General features: G+C 49.5%; 1 protein-coding gene across 1 annotated transcript in view; it reads right to left on the reverse strand.

The window, feature by feature from the left end:
* The window catches only part of LOC149337733 (putative sodium-dependent multivitamin transporter), a 188,487-nt gene that overhangs the window by 105,492 nt on the left and 59,482 nt on the right, over positions 1-23,513 (reverse strand). The window contains exons 3-4 of the mRNA XM_089553492.1: positions 8,545-8,610; positions 3,353-3,404 (exon numbers count right to left, since the gene is read on the reverse strand). Coding sequence (XP_089409618.1) covers positions 3,353-3,404; positions 8,545-8,610 — 118 coding nt within the window. The remainder of the gene's footprint in view (positions 1-3,352; positions 3,405-8,544; positions 8,611-23,513) is intronic.

Below are 23,513 nucleotides of genomic sequence, written 5' to 3' on the forward strand. Positions count from 1 at the left end.
CTGAAACTTGAGGCCCACATTACATCCATTTCCCGAAAAATGGCGTATGGTATCAGAGTACCAATTAAAGTTCTCCCGTATTTTCATGTCCCCATTTCATTTCCCACTCTTATTTGTTCATCCCCTCCCACATTCAGTATTGCACTTCATCTTGGGAAAACACATATTGCATTGACCAAATATTTTAGGGGAATCCCCCAAGGTGGAGTAGATTTGTAATAAGGGAGTAATTACTCATTGACGTCCACTCCACAAAGGAAAGCTATACAGCTTTCACAGAAACTTCGTAGTTAAAGAAAAATTCGTCCTGGTCCGAGGTTCGAACCCGGGACCACCGCCACACCGGAGCAGTTGCTCTACCAATTGAGCTAACCGGGAACAGTGATGACCAAATATTTTAGGGGAATCCCCCAAGGTGGAATAGATTTGTAATAAGGGAATAATTACTCATTGACGTCCATTGGCGCAGCCATACGGCCTTTGTGGCCGTATGAGTAATTCACGTCAATGAGTAATTACTCCCTTATTACATATGGCATTTATCATCTCTGCAAACTATCCAATAACCAAGCAATTCACATTATTACTTATTGTCGCTACTCTGTAAATGTGCCTCATCTGCTCCTCTCACACAGTATTTTGTCGGTGCCCAAAATAATCGAATACAAATTATGTACCCTTGTGTACAAATCTGCTAGAGAGCTACTTACTTTATCGCTAACTACCGGTGACCAAATAACGCGTCGTCACGACACTTCTTTTGCTAATCACAATAGCTTCTTACTCCCTAAACCTAACACTAATTATGGTAAACGAACAGTTCGTTTCTCAGCTATCACTTTGTGGAGCTCATTACCTGTTACCGTTAAGCAATCATCAAATATCTGTGCCCTTAAAAACGCTCTTCGTCTCCCTAGTAGTATTTCTTATGGTAAATGGTACTAGTTTTGTCATTTATATAATTCTATGATTTTTGCTTTGTGTTGTTCTGTACGCTTTTAGGTGAGTAATCTTTTTTCATTCAAATAAGTATTTTCATTCTTTCTCGCATCTCTGTCACTGCTCTTTACTGATGCTTTACTTTATAATTTTCGCATCTGCTGACTGTACATTCTTTTTCTACAATTGCTCTCACAGGAGGTCCCGTCCACAGTCTCTGACTTTGGGACCTCCTTCTGTATTCCAGTGTTTTTTTTTATTCTTGTACCATAAACATGCAATAAACGAACCTTCAACCTTGAACTGCGTTATATTTGCGCTTTCTTTCTTTTTCTGATTTCAACCCTTGGGCAGGCTTGCGTAAGAGCTGGTGTGAATTAAAATTTCTCCCGTAGAGGTAAGCTTTACCGCTAATTACGTGTGACAAAGTGATAGCATAGCCGCTCCCCATAGACACCCATAGTATGATCCACCCCCATAGACACCCTTGCATATGTTGGTTAAAGGTTCGACTCCTGAGCGATAGGTGGCGCCAGTTGAGACTAGTGATTCTGAGCTACATCTAACGCAGATTGAATTATATCAGTCACGCACTAGCGCGACAGTTGGAGAGCCCAGAGTCTGACCCAGAAATAGCCACCTCACCGAGTGTGACACCTACACCACAAGAACGCCGGGGAAATGCCTCAAAGGGTTCCTGATGCTACAGCGCAATACAAAGAACGCGACGACTGTACTGACGTTTTTGTATGTCTCACGTCAACTCAAATACCCCGCTGCGTCACAACCGTTATTCTGCTGCTGAAACTGAAACAGCATGAGATGAGAAAATTCAATTACAAGTTACTTCTCCCGTGCTGGCGCAAACCACGCGGATTTACACGTTTGCTGATGTGTTGCTTATCATTAAAAAAAAAAAACAGCACACAACTGAAAGTTTCTCTGTCTGCTGCTTTAAATTTTATATGCGCATTCACGCCAAGTGCAGTGGCTGAATATGTTTAATACTTATTACAGTTCATTGCGACCGTGGCAGCGCCGTTTTCTTGTGTTCGTCCTTGTCTATTCGTGTAACTTCTTTTTAGTACTGCATTATCCACTAACGTTGTGTCTACGTTACCGCGCAGCTTACGTGCAAGCAAAACGTTGATGTACTACCGATAATTTGCTTTCGAACATTTTCAGAGATCACCATGTGTAACTTATTCGTGGAAAGTGTGGACTGCAGCCGTGAAGTTAACAATAAAAGTAGCATGCGGTGATTCAGCAACTTTACGCTGTCACTACCCCTGTAGTGGGGGCCCAGCATCGAAGGATGAGGCGCAGCATTCTTTTTGGGCCGCGCATGAAGATTGCACTAACAACAGAGGTTAGTGCTTGCGGAATAGCTTAGCCCTTGAAGGGTCATCATCATGATCCGCACAACTACGCTCAGTGCAGGACGCAGGCCTTTCCTATATGCATCCAAATAACCCTGTCATTCGTCAGCTGCGCCTACTTTATCCCCGCCAGCTTTAAAATCTAATGCCTCCCCTTCTCCCCTCACTTGACTGTCTGTCGCCTCCCCACTACACTTGCCCTCTCTGATAAAACACGCCTTTAGAATAGTGGATTTCCCTACTTAGTAAAACAGCGGGTTGCTTAGAAATGCGATGGTCTGTTTTAGACGGGCCATGTTTTCCCAGCAGTGCATGCCGTGCCCGTGCTCCTTCTTAATTTAAATTAGGATATCGTCAACTCGTGTTTGTTCCTTAACCCACTCTGCCATTTTACGGTCTCTTAATGGGAAACCTTTTTATTTGCATTCTGAATTTATTTTCAGACCTTTCCTTTTCCTTCCACTTTTCTGTACTGCAGGCGAGTGCGGGAAAGATACAGATGTTAAATGCTTTCCTTTGCCGAACAACGCCTCAAAGAACTTCCATGCTTTTGCGGAAATGTGGTCAGAGTGGAGATGCTTTCAGAAAATGTATGCAATGGTTTTTCTTTTGGACGCGCTACTCTCTTAAATATTCGGTTCCGCCAGCAAAACTATTGCAAGAACGATTTTTTTTTCATGGTAAATGCCATTCGTCAGAGCGGTTCGTCGCAGTACAACGTCACCGGAAGTGCTTGCAATCTTCTGATCCCAAGGCCAATGTTGCGAAAGTTAGCATGAAAGGCAGGAGGCATGTAGGACGCAACCTGCGGTCGTGAGGTTCAAATGGACTTGTGCATCAGCGGATTAATTATGGCCGTTGAGGCCAGTGTTCTTAATTCTTTTTGATTTGCCGAATCCTTTAAAGGCGAAGCCAGACAACCATCTAAAGTACGACAGACCTTCATGCATTAGAAATCTGTCGCTATGAGAGAAGCAGAGAAATGTCGCGTCACTAACACAGGTAATAAAAGGCTCAAATGTAAATAGTCATACTTGTTGACATTCCAACTGCAGCGCTGTAGATGCTCACAGCCCCTAGTGTTTGCTGCAAAAAATATAAGGCAAAGGAATTGGTAAACATACTAGAGGAGCTTAGTCGCACATATATGCCAAACATTTGTCTTTCCAAACGGAAAAAACGAATAGATCAGGGAAAGAGAGATATAGGAAAATATTCCTCAGTAGGCAGCACGTCATGTTTAAAACCAATGCTACTGCCGTCAGAAGAAACCCAAGAGCCAGAGCATGACGCCAATGTGCCTGCATCTGTAACTCCGCAGGAGGCAGTGTCGCACAGAACCGAGGAGAAGAGTCTGAGACTGGCTAGCAACGCAAAAAGAAACGCACACAATATTGGGCCTTGGTAGGAACATATATCAAGAAATCCCTTTTAAAAAGAACAGGATTCTAAGACTTTCCGGCTTCTAAGGCTTCTAGTTGCCTTAGAGCCAACTATCTACGCTAGGGGTGTGCGAATATCAAATTTTTCGAATACGAATCGAATACGAATACTTGTTTCCGAATATCGAATCGAATATCGAATAATCAAGGACAGACGCATTTAGCCACTACAAAACATTATTTGAGCACCCAAGAACATCACAGTTCAACTATCAGTGATGAAATGAACACAAAAGATGTGTGTGGCTGCACAAAAAGTATCAAAGTCTCGAACATTATTCTTAGAAGAGAGAAAATATAAGAGAAGATGGCTAGTACACAGCATTGATTAAGGCTAGCTTGACATAGGTACAAAAGCGCGTTGCTGGGATGAACATAAAAGGTTGTCGTGAAGGAAAACCGGCTGCTCCACATGGTCAGGCAGAATTAGTTAGTTCCCTTCTAGCTGAAGCGACTTCTCCAGCGACAAAAATGCCCCCTCACTTGGCACTGAACTGGCACGTATTGCGAGGTATTTCATGAACGCCGGTGCTCGCAATAGAATATTCGGCTGGGTACGAATATTCGCGTTGGGTCGAATATTCCAAACAACACGAATACTTGGATTTCGAATCGAATACGAATACTAAAAAAATTCAGGGGGCACTTTCACTGTCTAAAGTGGGTAGAGGCGGAAGCGTTTTCCGCACCACCTTCGCGTTTCTGTGGCACTAGTGGCATCACATATAATTGAGTACTAATCACTAAGTGATGACAAATCACTAATTAATGGTTAATTACTGATTAATGCCTGAATACTAATTAACTGCTAATTAATGACGCTTAAGCTTCGCCTTTAGGAGTGGAACGCGACAGCGCGTTGTAGCGCTGCCAGGGAGTCCACGGGACGCCACCACCCGTTCGGCGCGATGCCTTGCCCTTTGAACGCAACGCTTTTTGAGGAAAGGAAATGGCGCAGTAATTCTCTGTCATCTCGGTGGACACCTGAACCGCACCGTAGAGGAAGGGAGGAAGTAGGAGTGAAAGAAGATAGATAATGAGGAGCCGTAATGAAGAAAATGAAAATTGTATTTGAGGAAAGGAAATTACGCAGTAACTGTCTCACAAAATTCAGGGGGGCACTTTTTTGACCTAAAGTGTGGTTTTTGATGTGTGGTTAAGATGTTAAGCTTCGCCCCTAAGAGTGGAACGCGACAGCGTCTTGCAACGCTGCCAGGGAGTCCGCAGAACGCCATCGCCCATTCGGTTCTACGCCTCGCTCGTCGGTAAATTGGTTTTTGAGGAAAGGAAATGTATCTGTCTCTCATTTGTCGGTGGACACCTAAACCTCGCCGGAAAGGGAATGGAGGAGGATGAGAGTGAGTGAAAACAACGTATTCACTAGACGCGCCTTTGTTCATTCCAAACCGTCGAGCTGGTATGGCGGAGTGGATAGCATGCTCGTCTCTCACGCCGAAGACCGGGGTTCGATTCCCGAGCTCGACCAATTTCTTAATCGGTTTTATTTATTGATATGGCCTGACTAGTAAAGCTGATTAAGCTATTTGGGTAATTAAGCAATTAACTAAGCTCAGTCCCACTTACTTGGAGCATCACTAATGATCCCTTCAATTGGTTGCATGGTTACTAGCCAAAGTACAATTGGCCCCGTTTGAAATTCGCGCACTGTGACGTCACGACCGTTTCCACCAATTGAAAAGCGTGACATTTTCTGTCGACAACTGCTGCTTACAACGATGAGACATTAAAGGCTTCCGCCTTAATATATACTATTCGAATTATATTCGAAAATTTCGAATATTCGCACACCCCTAATCTATGCGCAAAGGCTTCCGTCACATAGTATATCCTACCCTTGTCTCACAGGCTAGCTTCCCTTGTCTGTTCAACAGTAGCATAGCACCATTATTGCTGATCTTGTAGCGCCCGGCGACGCTATAAAGCGCCGGCGCTGAGATCGGCGTTCCCGCGACAGAAGAAAATAAAGAACGACAGCGCGTGCTCGTGGCGCACGCCCGGCACGGGCAGTTCGGAACTAGAAGCCTGCCACGCTGGTCGTCTCTCTGTGGTGCTCCGCTGCGACCCCGCAAACCCTCAACAGTGGTGACCCGGCGAACCGTGCCTTCTCACCCAGCGGCGTTCCAGCATGGCGTACTGGCAGCACCCAAGTTTCGACCCGCCGCTCCCGGCGTTCCGGCCTGCAGGTGTCGGCGGGTGGTTCGCCCAACTGGAGGCTGCGATGTACCTGAACGGCATCACCATCCAGCCGTTCAAACACGAAGTCCTTTGTGACATCCTCCCGCCCGACCTCCTGCGTCGGCTCACCTACTCTGCCTTCGGCGGCCGGCCATACGATGAGCTGCGTGCGGCCGTCTTGGCTGACTTCGGCGCCTACTATGTTCCGCCACCGCTCTACGACGCAGCGGACCCGTTTTCGCCGCCGCCAGCCTCTGGCCCTGCACCGGCCTCGCTCGCGCCCTCGCAGCCTTCATCAGAACCCGGCCCGCCTCAGCAGCCCCTCGCCGCCTCGCCGCCACTCCCGTCCAGCGTCTCCAGCCCGGCTGTCTCTCTCGACGCCACACCAGGTGGGATCCGCACGAGCTCCGCCTCGCGTCCTGCTCCCACTACTATCCGACCCGCGTCTCTGGCTCTGCCTCCTTGCTCTTCAGTGGCGTTGTCGCCAGAGCCTCCTGCAGCCAAAGACGACTCTGCGGCAGCAGCCGTGCCGAGGCTTCCGGCATCTACATCTACCTCGTCACTACCGCCAACAGCTCTGCAGGCCTCTTCTGTGAGGTTGAAGCCGTCGCCCGCTGATGCTAAAGAGCCCTCGACAACGACCAAGCCTGCTTGTCACACTCCCAGCCCCTCAGAAGGTCCGCAGAGCACTACTCGTCATCAGGAGCAGGATGGGAAAGCCAACCCGATGACAGCAGTAACAAGCACGGCGATCGCCTCCAGCCCCACTTTGCCTGAAACAGTTCCTGACCCAGTGTCAGCGCTTGCTCTCAAGCCCGACCATGCCCACACGCGCATCAGCACTGGCCAGTCGCTCCGGACGGCCACTCCCGCTTTACCCCAGCACCTGGAATTGAACCCAGCAACTTCCTCCGTCATCACCACAGCTGTCACCGTTGTCTCGTCGGTCACACCTGTGCCAACCCTAGTGGCCGGACCGCACTGCTCGCGCCCTACATCAGGGGCACCTGAGCCATGTAAGCCAGCCATTTCCACCTATTTGGACGACTTGAAGCTGGCGCTACAGCAGCGACACGACACCACGATAAAGACCACATCTGTCCACGGAGCCGTTTTGACCGCTCCCTTGCTTGTGACGGCGTACTCTGTGTGCCAGCTTCCCGCCGACATCAGCTGCAACGGTCCAGCACCAATGACACTTGTGCCAGCGGGCAGCACTACAGTCGGTGACGGCCCCACCATGGCCTCCATTGCCCTAATATGCTTTGTCAGCTCGGCACCCTGCATCATTCGCCCCTTGCGCAGCAGCCAGGCTCGTCCACCTGAGCCGGCGTACTCCACCCGACTGCTCTTCCCGGCCCCTGACCTGAACTTACCGGACCTTGTAGCGACCCCGTGGGGACACTGTTACTCTAGCTGCCTGCTTGCCTGCCGTGGCTACTCCATCTCTGCCCCGTCGACACGTACATTCCGACGTTCCGTCTAGGCGGGGGGCCCTGTAGCGCCCGGCGACGCTATATAGCGCCGGCGCTGAGATCGGCGTTCCCGCGACAGAAGAAAATAAAGAACGACAGCGCGTGCTCGTGGCGCACGCCCGGCACGGGCAGTTCGGAACTAGAAGCCTGCCACGCTGGTCGTCTCTCTGTGGTGCTCCGCTGCGACCCCGCAAACCCTCAACAATCTCATCTATATTACATTTTGTGACTTTCCGTATCTCTACTGCATCTCAATGTAAAATTTTATCAGCCACTCTCTATTTTTTCTATTTTTACCACTTTCCTTCTCTATTGTATTGTGAAGTAGCAGGCCATTATACGTGCCACTGCAATTGAACCATTCTGTCCTGTCCAAACTTAAAAGATCTTTTCAGTTAGTAATGAACACCGGCCCGCAGTTCTGCAAGAACCGACTACCGAACATCAACTGGGAGGCTACACTAGGGACCAGACTTGTTTAGCGGAAGGTGTGCGGAAGAAAACATCAGATGCCCCTAAAGTAATTAAAGCGAGAAATCATGTGTGGTGAGAATTTTCGTGTAGTTATGCTCCTTTGGCACTTATCCAATAACCATGCTGCAGCCTTTGTCTACTTACACAAAGAGCATGACCATATCCGTCGTACAGTGCCAGCGTTAAGTCATGCACAGTACAGAGCAACTTCCCCTCAACGAAATATATTGCGCTTGTCTTTAATATCGCTTTTCTTTTTCTTATTGCGAGCTACAATCGGATCGCAATTACAAAACTTCAATTTTCGAACCACGTTCATTGTGCCTGAGTAATCAATGTCACGCAGTTTATGTTTTGATCACTCTCGCTGCCAACTTACAAACGCTACATCTTTGTTACACTAACGTCGGAGGCTCAACGCCAGACGGGCTTAGAGCAGCAAAAGTAATTGATGAAGAAGGCACCCAAGAAGGCTGCTCCATCGAATACAGGCATTTGATGTACCTTGGCAGTAGCACAACACGTTACTCAACTTGCGGAGACTGCCTTTACAGGAAGCAGCATGGGGCATTTACAATGACTCTGTCGTTAACTTTCTCTGTACGTTATGCACCAGAAATTTTAAAAAGTTGCACTTACACTGAAGAAGAAGTAGATCACGCAAGCCGTGACTCCCACACCATTCCCGAAGCGCATTCGAAGGTACTGAAATTTAAAAAGCAAAATGTACTTACATGAAAAAAAAAGTTTCCAGTGTAAGACATCTCATCTGGAGATGCGCAGCTGTTCATATGACTAGCACCTTCAACGCAAGAGGCAGTGCACGAGGGACTAAGCATTTGTGTTAGATAGTGATGGTTAGTCTCATAATAAGTGCCTCAAGTATTGGGAGGATAATAAAAGTGAATACATGCAGATCACTTAACGGTTTCAAGAACAGTAACGAAAAAACGTGGGTGTGCAATCACCAGACAACGAGTGAAATTATAAGTGGTAGTCAGCATTATCACAGGGGCTTGGGAAGTGCACGCCAGCCTATGAACTGCATAAAAAAACGCCACGTAATTTTAAGACAAAACTTGGATATAAGATCACAGGCACCCGAGGGATGTGCAGACTCTCTCCCAGGAAGGAACAAAGAGATATTTTTCATCACAACAATCAATTCCTTAGCTTGCCATTTATAGACCCGCTGTGTCTAGCCACATTAGAAAGATTATTCTACACAACTATCTTTCGCTAATTAGAGCGTATCTTCATGTCACGGTACGCTTTCTGACATATTCAGCAGCACAGCCCCAACAGTTGGGACCAAAGCGGATTTTTAAGGTTATTTGTCGCTGTTTAGATTTGCTTTGCATCTAGACATTGGAATGATATGCCACTTCATTGCAACCGTGTGTGACATGCATGTTGTGTTTGTTTTTTGAGTGTGTGTGGGGTCGCCTTCACCTAAGCGCTTGCAGCGTTCGAATGAATGCACACGCATTTAACATCTAGTTAGCGGTGATGGCACCATGAACATCAGAGTACACTAGTATTCTAAATCGCATAAATTGCAGAGGAATAGAATACACAAGAAGAGTTACTCATCTATTTTTTTTCTGGCTACATTACAGGTCTACACTCGTTTGGACAGCTAGGTTAAAACAGACTTTAAGCCCCGAAAAAAGAACAAAAAAGTACGAAAGCCCTGGATTTCTCGTGAACTGTTTCAAAGAATCAAACAGAAAAACAGATTTTCCAAACATTCTTGCAAACAAAAGATGAAAGTGACTTTCACGCATTCAAGAAAGTACGAAATCTCCTAAATTTAGACATAAAAAAAGCAAAGCTCGAATACTATACGAGGTCTGTTAGAAAAGTATCCGACTTTATTTTTTTTTTGCGAACACCTGATGGATATGAAACAAGCGCGCTTACAGCAGCCGACCTTGAACCCTCGTGCGCATGCACGAATTTTTTCCCGCCTGCCGATAGCGTCAGTCGCTGGGAAGCAGCGTTTGAGTGAGGCAGTGCGCAGTGCTCTCGTCGGTTTTTTGTTGCAATGAAAATGGCGGCGCGAGAGGAGCAGCGCTACTACCTCGAATTTGGCCAGAAACTTGGCGATAGCCAAGTGGAAACCATTCGAAATGTTCAGGCGGCTTTCGGTGATGATGCTATGAGCAGCACACAGATTAAGCAGTGGTGCAACTGGTTTAAAGACGGCCGCACAACCGTGGAGAAAGAGCCACGCTCCGGTCGGCCATCAACATGCCGAAATGACCAGGTAATTGCCGAAGTGAACGCTGTGGTGATGCGGGACTGTTGTGTGACTATCCGAGAAATTGCGGAAGAGGCGGACATCAGCAATTTTTCTCCACATTCCATTATCACCGAAGATTTGGCCATGGAGAGAGATGCGGCGAAATTCGTGCCGAAGCTGCTCACGGTGGAGCAAAAGCAGCTTCGTGTTGAAGTCTCACAGGAGATGCTGGATTCCACAAACAATTACCTTGACTTTACCGACGCCGTAATCACTAGTGACGAGTCTTGGGTGTACGGGTACGACCCGGAAACCAAATCCCAGTCGTCACAGAGGACGCATTCCACGTCACCAAGACCAAAGAAGGCCCGCCAAGTGCGCAGCAATGTCAAAGTGATGCTGACTGCTTTTTTGACTCCCTCTGTGTGGCACACCACGAGTACGCACCCCACAGGGTCAAAGAATGACTAAAGAGTACTACAGGAATATCCTCCATCGCCTACGTGGTGCTGTGCGGCGCAAGAGACCGGAATTGAGGTCAACAAAAAATTGGCGCATCCCTCGCGGCATTGCTCCTGCACATTCCTCGCATTTGATTCAGACTTTTATGACGAAAAACCTGACTCCTGTAGTTCAACAGGCTCCTTACTCTCCTGATATGTACCCCTACGACTTCTGGCTATTTCCTAAAATCAAGATGCCATTGAAAGGAGCGCGATTTCAGAAAAGAATGGACATTATGGCTGCAACGACAGCAGAGCTAAATTCCATTCCGAAAAGGGCCTTTTCGGAATACTTCCAACAATGGCAGCACCGCTGGGAGATGTATATGGAGCCCCAAGGAGACTACTTTGTAGGTTATTAGGTTTTTACCGCTCCAGTTATGCCAGTTTTTTTTCTTAGGGCAAAGGTCGGATACTTTTCTAACAGACCTCGTACACATAAATTTACACAGGTGAACGGTAATACACGACTGGTATGGCAAACCATGAGAGTTAATCTATAAGAATGCAGAAACAAAATAGGTGCACTTTCGGAATGCCGATCTATCTGAAGCAGAGGTTGCAAACCTGTTTAATGAACATTTTCTTACTGCTGGTGCTCCTTTAGCTGACGCAACAAATGCACCTTCTTCTACACCATGGGAAAATTATGTCACTGCAAGCAATACGAATACAATATTTTTGTCCCCCACTGATTTTAGCGAGGTGCAAGATGTAATTATGTCTCTAAAAGACGGTTGTGCATCTGGGACTGATGAGATCACACTAAAACCACTGAAGGCTGTGAGTCAAATAGTTAGTACTCCTATTGCACCCGTCTGCAATCTTATAATGAAAAAGAGAGTTTTCCCAGCCAAAATGACTCTAGCTCGTGTGACGGCTATACATAAGGGAGGCTCTTTCGATGACGTGAACAATTACAGGCCGATCTCTGTGCTTCCGGTATTTTCCAAAATAGCTGGGCATATTATAAAGAAAAGGCTTGTTGGATTTCTAACCTCGCAAAATATTGCCGTAAGGCAACAGTTCGGCTTCCAGAAAAACAAATCGCCAGAAACGGCACTACTTGGAATAAAAGATGAAATTCTGCACAATATCGAAAACAAGGCACTAACTCTGGGTATATTCCTCTATTTTAGAAAAGCGTTCGATATATAGTGGGCAACATGATATACTATTAAAAAAGCTTCATCATTATGGTGTAAGGGGTATAGCTGGGACTCTCCTCGTGAGCTATTTAACTTCACGTGAGCAGTATACCGTTATCAATGGTGTATGTTTAGAGACTAACACTCTCTTGTATGGTGTACCACAAGGGTCCATCCTAGGGCCAGTCTTATTTCTCATCTATATAAATGATATTGTATATATACCGGGTGCCTCGAATTTGGTTTTATATGTGGACGACACCAATGTGTTCTTTTCGGGTAGGAAATTAGATGCGCTGTTCAGGGAGGCAAACAATTGGATGTTGGGCTTAACCTCATGGCTGAGAAGTAACCGGCTCGCGTTAAACATAAACAAAACAAAGTATGTACTCTCCTGCTCCAAAGGTACGGAAATGCATAGAATTCCATGAAGTAATGTCTTCCATTCCATGGAAGACATTACTTCCTTGCCTACATTAAGCACACTAGTGGGACTAACTATGGACGAGATAGTCATCAGTGAGCCTGGTGTTTTATCTCTACTAAACAATCTCAAAACATCTTCTAGCTCTGATCATATGGGCTTCAATAATAAAATTTTAAGGAATACATCACATAGCATTTGTTCCATGTTAACCGCATTATTTTCCCAGTCACTATCAACTGGCACCATTCCTAACGACTGGCGCATAGCTAAGATAATACCCATTTTCAAATCAGGTGATCGTGCTTCTCCGCTTAACTATCGTCCCATCTCCTTGACAAGTACAGTTTGTAAATTACTCGAGCATATTATACATACTCAGGTCATCAACTACCCGGTCATCATCAACAATCAGGTCATCAAATCAGAATTATATCATCACTAACATCGAAGCCCTGCAAAACCGTGCTGCGCGATTCATCTTTTCTGATTATTCATGTTACACCAGCGTCACCTCATTGAAGACTAAAGCCGAGTTAGATAATTTAGCACTGCGCCGAAAAATTTCCCGTCTATCACTCTTCCACAAGCTTTATCACCATCCTTCCCTTCATGATGAATTCTTTCAGCCACCGCCAGTTATCTTTCCACGTCGCGATCATCCTGACAAAGTTAAACGCATTAACTGCCAGTCATTCCATTATGCCTATTCTTTTTTACCACGCACAATAACCGAATGGAACGCTTTGCCATCAGAAATTGCCACAGAATCTGATCTAAATAAATTCCAACATCTTATGCACTCATGTTTCAACAACTAAAAAGGTATTTTTTTCAGCGTTCTTTCTTCCGCCTTGTCTTCTTTTTATTTTATATTTTTTGTTTTGTACTTCAGCGTACTTTTTCCAGTGTCGTCTTTTTCTTTTTCTAGCGGTGCTGTTGTTTTTTCTGAAATTTTGCTGTTATGTGCATTGTTGCGAACCTTTCTGTGAATGCCTATTTATGATTAATATCTTGTTTGGTTTGGTTTATGGGGTTTAACGTCCCAAAGCGACTAAGGCTATGAGAGACGCCGTAGTGGAGGGCTCCGGAATTTTCGACCACCTGGGGTTCTTTGACGTGCACTGACATCGCACAGTACACGGGCCTCTAGAATTTCTCCTCCAAAGAAATTCTAGCCGCCGCGGCCGGGATCGAACCCGCGTCTTTCGGGTCAGCAGCCAAGCACCATAACCGCTGAGCCACCGCGGCGGCATTAATATCTTGTGATTTCTATTTTATTTTAGTGCAATATTTTTAACCTTATAACAATGCTTTGTACTTACTCCCCCCCCCCATGTAATACCCTCAAATGAGGGCCTTTGGGGGTATTTTGAATAAATAAATAAATAAATATTCATTGCTTGGACCGTGAAATCAAATAGGTGGCCATCAAGCAACAAAAGAAATGACACACACATTCAATCATGATACCCAATGAGCCAATCGCTGTGCCACTTGCATGTGATTAAAAAGTGCAATTCTTTACATGAAATTGCCAAAGAGGGGCTGCTGACACAAGTTTCTGCTGACCGTGCGATTTGTTCGGATTTAATTATTTCACGCGTTAGTTGATTTTTGTGTTTACTTATTACCTTTGTTTTCTCGAACTCCTGCTGGCAATTTGCGCTCTTACAATCTCCACACTGAGTGCCTAGATACTCTTTCAAAGTGTTATGCATGTGGTTGTTGTGTTCTTTGAGCCGTTCGTTTAGGCATCTGCCCGTCTAGCCAATATATTGCTTGGCGCAGGATAGAGGAATGACGTAGACAACACCTTCTTGGCAAGCCACGAAACGGTACTCGTGATTAGTGGCATATTTTGCGCGACATATTGTGAGTTAACTTTAGGGCAACTAGCAATACTTGATTATCCGTTATTAAGTTTCGCACTCAACATTCTTGCAGAGTGACAGCAATTTCTGGAAATTCCTCCAGCATTCACATGGGACCACATTTACTGATAAGCGTAGAATTCGGCCACGAAACACCCAACCCATTCTTTTCAACTATGAGAAAATATATATACAGAATAATTAAGTGCAGAGCGAGTACGAAGCATCTGACACATGCTCTCGTTAGAGCTGCGACGTAGATGCAGGTAAATACACCCCTTTCATATGGCCAGACCGCGAATCGAAACTAGAAATCAAAACGGTTGACGCAAGCACAACATCAAGAGAGGGTGGCCACGCGGTACACTCCCCGAAGAATGATCAGAGATTGAATAGAATTTCAGAGGACTTAGAAAAGTTACAGTGACTCATTAAGGCTGTGTAGAGTCGAATAACAGACCCGGTAGGTGCATTGTACTGATATTTCACGTAAACAAACATTCAGCAAGAATTACAGTGAGTAGAGTAATACCAAGAACCAGAATAAATCTTTTAACTCTAGAGAAGGCGTTGTAGTTACGGAAAAACTTTGAACTAGTGGTACTAACTGAATGTAGTGCACACTTATGAGTTGGGACCCTATCCAAAGAGACTGGCCGGACAAAAGTCTGGCTGTGATATAATACTAATAATGAAGAATGTAAAAATAATGTGCACCGCAGCGATGGCCTAGGGGCATCCGCCTCGCATGGGGCAGGTACGGGGTTGTCAAAAATTCGGCGCAATTTTGAAAAAAAAAAAGAAGCAAAAATAGCGCCGTGCAGACGCACCTCGTAAGCGCGGAACGAAAAACCCGGGAGAAGGAAATTCCGGAAAGTAACAATCTTGGAGTGTGTGGCTGCATCCTCCACAAACGCTCGCCGACGCGACGCGCCGAGGGATTGCGTCAGCCACGACATCCAATGTACTGGTATGTCGGAGACGTTTCTACTCGAAGCCGACGGAGAGGGCGTCGCCTTGCGTGAGCTAAGAGAGGCCCTCCCCCTCTTCACTCGCGCGTCGGCGTCGGCGCCAGCCCAAAAAGCCCTGGAAGCTACTCGAAACCCGTCACGGCTTTTGACCAATGGGGATGGGCGCCCGGCGCGAGGAGGAGAAGGAGACTGCACAGCCGAGACTGTATGTCATGTATGTGCGCGCCTGCCTTGACGCGGAGAACAGCCAGACGTGGAGCAAGATATATAAGAAGGGCGTTGACCACTGTCGGTCAGCCCGAGCCGCCGTTTAAGCTTCAGAGAAGCGCGCCCGCTCGACTCTCGAGACAACACCACTCGCCCAGCGACGGTCTAATAAGGCAGCGTACGCCAGTCTGCAGCACGGCATCGTCGGGAACCTCTGCTCGTCGGAATATAGCAGTGCCCGGTGAATAAATTGTGGTTTGTTTGTTTGCCTTTCTCTTGTGTTAGTGCACTTTAGGTGCAATAATTCTTTTGCATTGAAATCTCTTTCGAGTGTAAGTTTCCTTTGTAGCCATATGGCTGCGGTTGGGTGGATGTCAATGAGTAATTACTCCTTATCACAAATTTACTCCACCTTGGGGGATTCCCCTAAACATTTGACCAACTTTGCAAGTTGCATTGTTTTGTTAATTGCTTTGCATGTGCTGGTACTAGTCAATGTGAAATCCTCTGTATCGTCTCTATGCTGTATAAATATCACTGTGTTTGTGAACCTTTGGCTCCGACCCATTCTCTGGCTTGCGACCGGCGAAAGCTGGGCACCAAACGACCAAAAACATCTTGTCACTTGGCAGCTGGTATCCGCTGAGCTGGTCACGCTGAGTCGAGGGCATCTCTATTGAGTCCGAGACCGCTGTCCCCACACGCCGCTCTAAGGGTGTCTGGGAACGCACGCTGAAGTGCGCGAAGGGGTGACAGGGGCTAGATTCCCAGTGCCGTCGGGTACCCACCGGTCTTACAATGGGTGCAAGCTTTTCCCATGGTCTGGTGCTCGACTTATTTAGGGTGAAATACTTGAGAAACGGGTCTCTGACCCCACCTTGAATACAAAAAAAAATACGTTGTGTCATGATGCTTTTTGGCCGCAGATGCCCTTGCGCCATTAAAATTTATGATGATCATCAAAAATTGTTGTGTCCCCTTATTGCTTTTGTGTGTGTGTTAACCCTGCAGTGCTCCGTCCTAACGACCACTTGCCCCTCGTCGCACCCCCCTCTTGTGTGTTACCAGTGCAGTGCTCCGTCCTAACGACCACTTGCCCCTCGTCGCACGCTGTCGCCAGATGCCCCCCATGGTGCGCCCCGCATCCTCCTCCTGTTTTGGGAAGCCACTCCCTCCCGTGGACGCTTCTCCGCTCCCTCCTTTCTTCGGGCGGCCAGTTCGGCTCCTGCCTCGGTCGACGCTGGTCGCACCCTCATCAGCTTTAAATAAACAAAGTCTTAAAGTACCGTGTGCGTCTTTCGCTGCATTCAACACAGCGACCGGACACGGCAGTGGCGACGAGAAAGTGGATTCGACCTGCGCTACGCAACGCTATTGACAAGCCATGGCTACGCGAGGGTTTCCCAATCAAATACCAGAATTCAACGGCTCATCGTGGTCATCGTGGGTTGGACGCCTTCAGTTCTACTTTGAAGCTAACAATATCACAGACCCAGCCTTGAAGAGGGCCAACCTGCTGACGCTGTGCGGGGAGCAGACCTACGACACTGTCTGCGCCCTTATTCAGCCAAGCACACCAGCGGTAGTGTCTTACGACGACATCGTATCAGCACTGCAAAAGCACTACGACCCAAGGCCATCCGAGGTCTACAGCCGGGCTCGCTTCCAACGACGAGATCAACTGGGAGGAGAAACTGTGAGCGCCTACGTAGCCGCGCTCAAGAAGCTCGCTGCCGACTGCAATTTTGGAACGCTGTCGACAACAGCTACCGGGCAGGAGGGAGACGCAGCTTCTTTTGCTAACACCACCATGCTTCCCTTGGACGTGATGTTACGCGACAGATTTGTGTGCGGACTGAGTGACGAGTCACTGCAGCAGCGCCTGTTCGCTGAGAAGGACCTCACATTCAGCAAAGCTTACGACATCGCCGTTCGAGCGGAGAGCGCCGGTCACCAGCAGAGAGGGATTCGCCGGAACACCGAGCCGGTACACCAGACAAGCAACCAGGTGCGCAAGCCTTCTGTTGTTGTAAAATCGGTCAAAAAGGCACAACGCTGCTGGCGGTGTGACGACCAACACAACCCCCAGGGATGTCGATTCCAGTCAGCCACGTGTAATTTTTGCCACAAGCGAGGGCATATCGAAAGAGCATGCATTACGAAACGGAGACTTGCCAAGATAAAGTCACCTTCCCAGCCTAATCACAGCGTCAACGCCTCAGAGAATACGCCGCTATCTGATCTCCATGGAACAACATCAGCAACACCATCTGTGTTGTACGACCTGAACACCATGAATCTCGGCACGCGACCGAAGATTTTTACAGAAGTAAGCGTACATCGCCAGCTGATTAAGTTCGAGGTGGACTCCGGTGCAGCCTGTACTCTGATCAGTGAGGACACGTTCCGAACTTCATGGCCATCTGACGCACCAGCCCTGCAACAAGACGACACGCACCTGCGAACGTGGTCAGGACAGAATCTGCCACTATTGGGCTCTGCCAACGTGAAGGTAAACTACAACGGCCAGACCCATACGCTACCTCTGCTTGTTGTGAAGGGCACAGGATCAAGCCTTCTAGGGAGAAATTGGTTTTCTCCACTAGGCGTGATGATATGCGGCATACACCAGACGCCGAGCCAGAACATGGTTGAGCAACTGCAGGAGAAATACGAAAGAGTATTCTCGGAAGAGATTCCAGGAAACGAAGGGCCCCCGGTCACACTGGAGTTGTTGGACAACGCGCAACCCAAATTTCTGAAGGCCAGGCCGGTGCTGTTTGCTCTCCGAGATTCAGTTGAAAAAGAGTTGGACAAACTGGAGCAGCAAGGTGTCATCGAGCCGACGCAGCATTCAGAATGGGCCACACCACTTGTCGTAGTTCGCAAGAAGAACGGAACCATACGCCTCTGCGGAGACTACCGGAGCACCGTCAATCTTGCGACTGAAGCGTCCTCTTACCCGCTACCGACACCTGAAGAAGTATTCAGTGTACTGCGTGGCGCAAGAGTCTTCAGCACATTGGACCTCACCCAGGCGTATCAGCAGCTGAAGGTGAGCGAATCAACTGCTGAATTATTGGCAATTAATACACTGAAAGGCTTGTACAAAGTCAAGCGACTGCATTTTGGCGTAGCTGCAGCCCCGGCCATATTTCAAAAATTCATGGAGACAGTGCTTCAGGGCCTCCCAGGAGTTTGTGTCAACCTTGATGATGTCATCATCAGTGGCACTTCCACTGAAGAGCATGCAGTGCGCCTAGAGCTCGTTCTCGAAAGGCTAGCCAACGCAAATTTGCGCATAAGCAAAGCGAAATGCTGTTTTGCGGTGCCAGAGGTGCAATTTCTGGGACACAGAATTGATGCAGAAGGCATTCACCCTACCGAGGACAAAGTGCGAGCGATAACAGAAGCACGAGCTCCAGCAAACAAGCAGGAGCTACAGGCTTTTCTCGGACTCTTGACGTTCTACGACCGGTTCTTGGAACAAAGAGCTACCGTGGCCAACGACTTATACCAACTCCTTCGGAAAGATGTGACATGGACATGGTCGCCACGCCATCAGCAGTCATTGAAAGACCTGATTCGAAGATGTACTGTCCTCCGCCACTACGACGAAAGGAAGCCTCTGCTTTTGGCTTGCGACGCATCACCGTACGGAGTCGGCGCGGTTCTATCGCAAACTGACGAGCAAGGAAGGGAAGCTCCCATCGCCTTCGCCTCACGTACGTTGTCGCAAGCAGAACGCAACTACGCGCAACTTGACAAAGAAGGGCTAGCCATCGTCTACGCGGCGACACATTTTCACCAGTACATTGCCGGCCGAAAGGTGACCTTTATAACCGATCACCGACCGCTATTGGGCATTCTGGGACCACAAAGGCCTATGCCACCAACTTTGTCTCCGCGAATGACACGTTGGTGCATCAAACTCTCAGCGTACGACTACGCTCTGGTCTACCGCAATGGGAGTAAACATCAAAACGCCGATGCGCTAAGCCGTCTGCCACTAGACGCAACTGTTGACGAACCATTTCCACCAGGAGACGTTCTGATGTTCGAAGCACTGCCAGAACCTCCGCTTACAGCAGGCACAGTTGCAGCATCTACGCAGAAGTGCGCAGCTCTCCGGCTAGTTTACACAGCTGTTCAACAAGGCAACGTGCACAAACTCAAAGGGGACAACTTCGACGCTTACCGCAGGCGAGCTACAGAGTTGAGCACCCATCGCGGCTGTATCATATTGCCACGTATCATTGTAGTGTTTGTTCGTTCCCGCTCAAGGCTGCAGGAAAGGGCTGTTATCATTTTTGTTCGTGACGCGAGAAGCGACCAGTCTAATCTCGATTGATCGCAGCCATGAAAGGCTGCATCTAGGTTTTTCCAGATTACTGTAGATGATCTTGTATTGCTATCTGGAAGTTTCCTTGGCGGCTTTAAATTGAGCGATGCCGCGAGAAGCTGACTTTCGTAGTTCGACGACCGCCGAGCACGCCTGTTGCTGCCCGAGCTCGTCCAGAACCAGCGAAGTTTTTTCGGCGCTGGCTTGCTGAGAAGTTTTGACAAGTGCAGGCGGGCCTCGGATCCACTGCGACCCCGAGGATCCGCAACCAGCCTCCCAGCCCAGGCGCCGTGCCTTTGCCGGTGCTCGGGCAACTTCCTGGCCTTCAAGCACCAGCCCAGTCGGCCGCCCGTGACGTCATGGGAGGCCCGGGACCTGCTGCCCCTCCGGTGTTCCGTGCGCCGCCCCCAAACGCGCACTGTTTTTCGTTCACAGTTACATCCGACGCGACAGCTGACGACATCGTCGACGGCATCGAGTTGGTTGTCGGCCCGAAAGGGCTAGAGAGCCTCCAGCACCATGGAGGCATGAAGTTCTGCGTCGCCATGGCCTCGGCTGCGGCGGCGGAGAAGATGCTCGTGGAAGGCGCCTTCAACGTGAACGGCACTTCCGTCCCAGTAGCCTGCGTGGGTCCTGCCGTGGTCCACGTGACGGCTTTTCGTGTGCCGCTGTTCGTGGGAGACGCGGCGCTGGCAGCGGCACTGAGCTCTTTCGGCAAGGTGCTGGACATCACCCACCCCGTCCTCAAGGGCCGTCGTCACGTCGGCAACGGGACGCGCGTGGTCCGGATCGAGATGAAGCAGGCGGTGCCGAACTTCTTGACCGTCCAGGGCCACCGCGTCATGTTTGACTACCGAGGCGTCCGGAAGGTGTGTTCCCGCTGCGGGCAGGACGGCCACATCGGCGGGCGTGTCGAACGCCGCGGTGCGCTCGCTGCGAGGTGTTCGGCCACGACACGGCCGGATGCGGAGCGGCTTGCAGGCGCTGCGGTGGAAGCCACGCCACAGCGGACTGCCTGCGGCCACGGTCCTATGCGGCGGCCGCCGCCTCGAGGAAGGAACCGAGTAAGGACAACGTGGCCGCAGAAACGCGGAGCCCACCAACCGTCCGGACGCCTGTTGCCGACGAGCACCCAACGACCAGCCGCCCGAGGGAGCCCGAACCCGCCCCCGCGACGGAGGTGCCCGTGAAGGAGCAGCTCGAGGGGACGCCTTCAAACGAGGTGGAGCCGTTCGGTGCTGTTTTCGCGGAACCCTTGCCGCCGCTACCCCGCACAGCTTCCTTCAACACCGAGAGCAGCAGCGGCGATGAGTCGAGCGTGGCGTCGGGCGACCTGGTGGACGTACCGGACAAAGTCACGCCGTTTCGCCTGACAGGCGACTTGACGTGCGGCCAGGTGTCAGGAACGACGACTCCTGGAGGTGCGGACGACGCGCGCTTCCCGTCACCAGCCAGCCACACCCTCCCATCGGCGACCCTGGCGTCGGCATCGGCTTCAGCTGCGAGCGTCGCCAAGACCACGCAGCAACCGGTGAGCGAGGCCACAAGCGCCGACGGGCCCGAAAACATGGACTTTTCCCGACCAGACTTCAAACGTGCCCACCCCCAATCATCGGAATCCGAAGGGACTGTTAACGAACGTTCTAGCAAAAAAGTGCCGCGCGCGCCAAGCGCCGCCCATGGCAGCGCTCTTTAGGTTGTATGCTATGCCGTCGGTGCTCTTAGCAGTCATGGCGGTTGTGCATCTCCTCTCCCTGAATGTTCGGGGATTTCAATCCGTAGACAGACAGAGAGAGGTGATGCACTTTGCCAGGGCTAGGGGCGTCGACATCCTGTTTTTACAGGAATGCAACTTCCGTACTTCACTTGATGTGCTGAATTTCACCACCCGGTTTTCTGGTTTTGCTTATTTTTCGTTGACTGATTTTCATATGTGCGGTGTTGGTGTCGTTTTTGTAAACCCCTGCCTGCGCGCGGGTGCTCATTGCACTTTCGGGCTGGACGGCCGCACTCTTGCGGTCGACTTCACACTAAACCAGCGGCGGGTACGTGCGTTGGTTGTATATGCGCCAGCACGGCGGACTAATAGTTCTGATTTTTTTGAGCGCCTCGACTCATTCCTCCTTGATCCCTACCCCACTTGCATCGTCGGTGACTTCAATTGTGTACTTAACATCGACCGTGACGTCCGCGGACAGGGTCACGGTCGCCGTTATTGCGGTGCCCCCGCGCTCCGCGATCTCGTGACTCAGTTCCGCTTGTCTGATGCGTGGGTGCAGCTTCACGGGGATGCCTTTGGAGCGACGTTTGAGAGAGCACAGTCAGCGAGTCGGATAGACAAATTCTATTTTCCACCAGAGCTCGCTTCTTTTGTCGTTAGCTGCGAAGTTCTCGCGTTCCCTGCAGGCACGCCGGTGATTTCCGATCACCACCCCTTGTCAGTCAGGCTCGACTTTGGTGAGGACACCCCACGTACTGTTACGTGGCGCATGGACACGAGCCTACTGGCGGACCCGGAAAGCGTGGCGTCGCTGCGTACGGCGTTGGCAGCATCGTGCAGGAGCTTCGTTGCGACTGATTCATGGGACACACTCAAGGCTCGTTGGCAAGCAACCCTGGTGGCGGCCGGTCAAGACCGCAGACGCCGGGAACTCATGCACTGAATGACACCCTCAAGCGCATCCATATAGTGCAAAGGGGAGCACCCTTAACCTTTGCCATGAGCGATTACCTGAGTCTACTTAAAGCACGTTACCACGTGTTGCTCTGCCAGTCATCACGGGCAGCTAGTCGTGCACACCAGCTCGGGCGGCCGATATCAGACCCGGCTGTGCTACGACACGTACGCGCAGGCACGGCAGAGGAATTCGCTCCCGCTACTGTGCCTTTCGTGACACTCCCAGACGGCACCCAAAGCAAAACCACGGCCGATATCTGCACGATCTTCGCAAGCCACTTTTCGAACCTGTTCTCTACGGACAGTTGGCTACATCTTCAAGATGGTTATGACGGGCTTCTACAAAGTTTTTTTGGAAACTTGCCACGAGTAGCTGAAGAGTTGCATGAAAACCTTTGCGCACCAGCCACAAGCCAAGAGCTGCACGCCATCCTGCAGAGTATGAATGCAGCCTCTGCCCCCGGTCCAGACGGCATTCCAACAAGTTTTTATTCAAACTTTTTTTACGAGATCCAAGGAGCGCTCCTGAAGATGGTCAACGGCTTCCTCGCGGATGGGTTACGTCCAAACTCTTTCCGCGAATGTCGCATCATACTCATTCCGAAAGCGGGCGGTGACCCCTCCGACCCGCAAGCATGGCGGCCCATAAGCCTCTTAAACGCAGATTACAAAATAGTCACATCTTTACTGAACACAAGAATGCGGACGATCCTACCTCACCTAATCCACCGGGCTCAAACCAACAGCGTGCCTGACCGCTCTGTGTTTGATGCATTGGCACTCACTAGAGACCTGTTCACATTTGCCAGCAGGACGGGCTTCAGCGGGTGCTTTGTTTCACTAGACCAGGCGAAAGCATTCGATCGGGTGGAACACTCGTATCTGTTCGGAGTCCTTGAAGCCTTCGGATTCCCTCCGCAAATTGTCAGCAGGCTGCGCTTACTTTACGCAGACCTGAATGCTCGTCTCTCCGTAAACGGCCACCAGAGCGCTCCCTTCTCAGTCACCAGGGGCATAAGGCAAGGATGCCCTCTCTCCCCAACATTCTTCGTGTTGTGCCTGGATCCACTCATCCGGCGCATTAACGACAGCCCATCCATACGCGGCTTCCCTCTGCCTGGCCAGGGCCAAATCAAGGTATCGGCCTACGCCGATGACGTGTCGCTTTTCCTCAAGGACGAGGATAGCTACGCCGCTTTTTCGCGGCTGTTTCTCGA

Source organism: Amblyomma mixtum, chromosome 7 (genome assembly GCF_055824585.1).
Source record: "Amblyomma mixtum isolate Tamu chromosome 7, ASM5582458v1, whole genome shotgun sequence".
NCBI classification, from domain to species: domain Eukaryota; kingdom Metazoa; phylum Arthropoda; class Arachnida; order Ixodida; family Ixodidae; genus Amblyomma; species Amblyomma mixtum.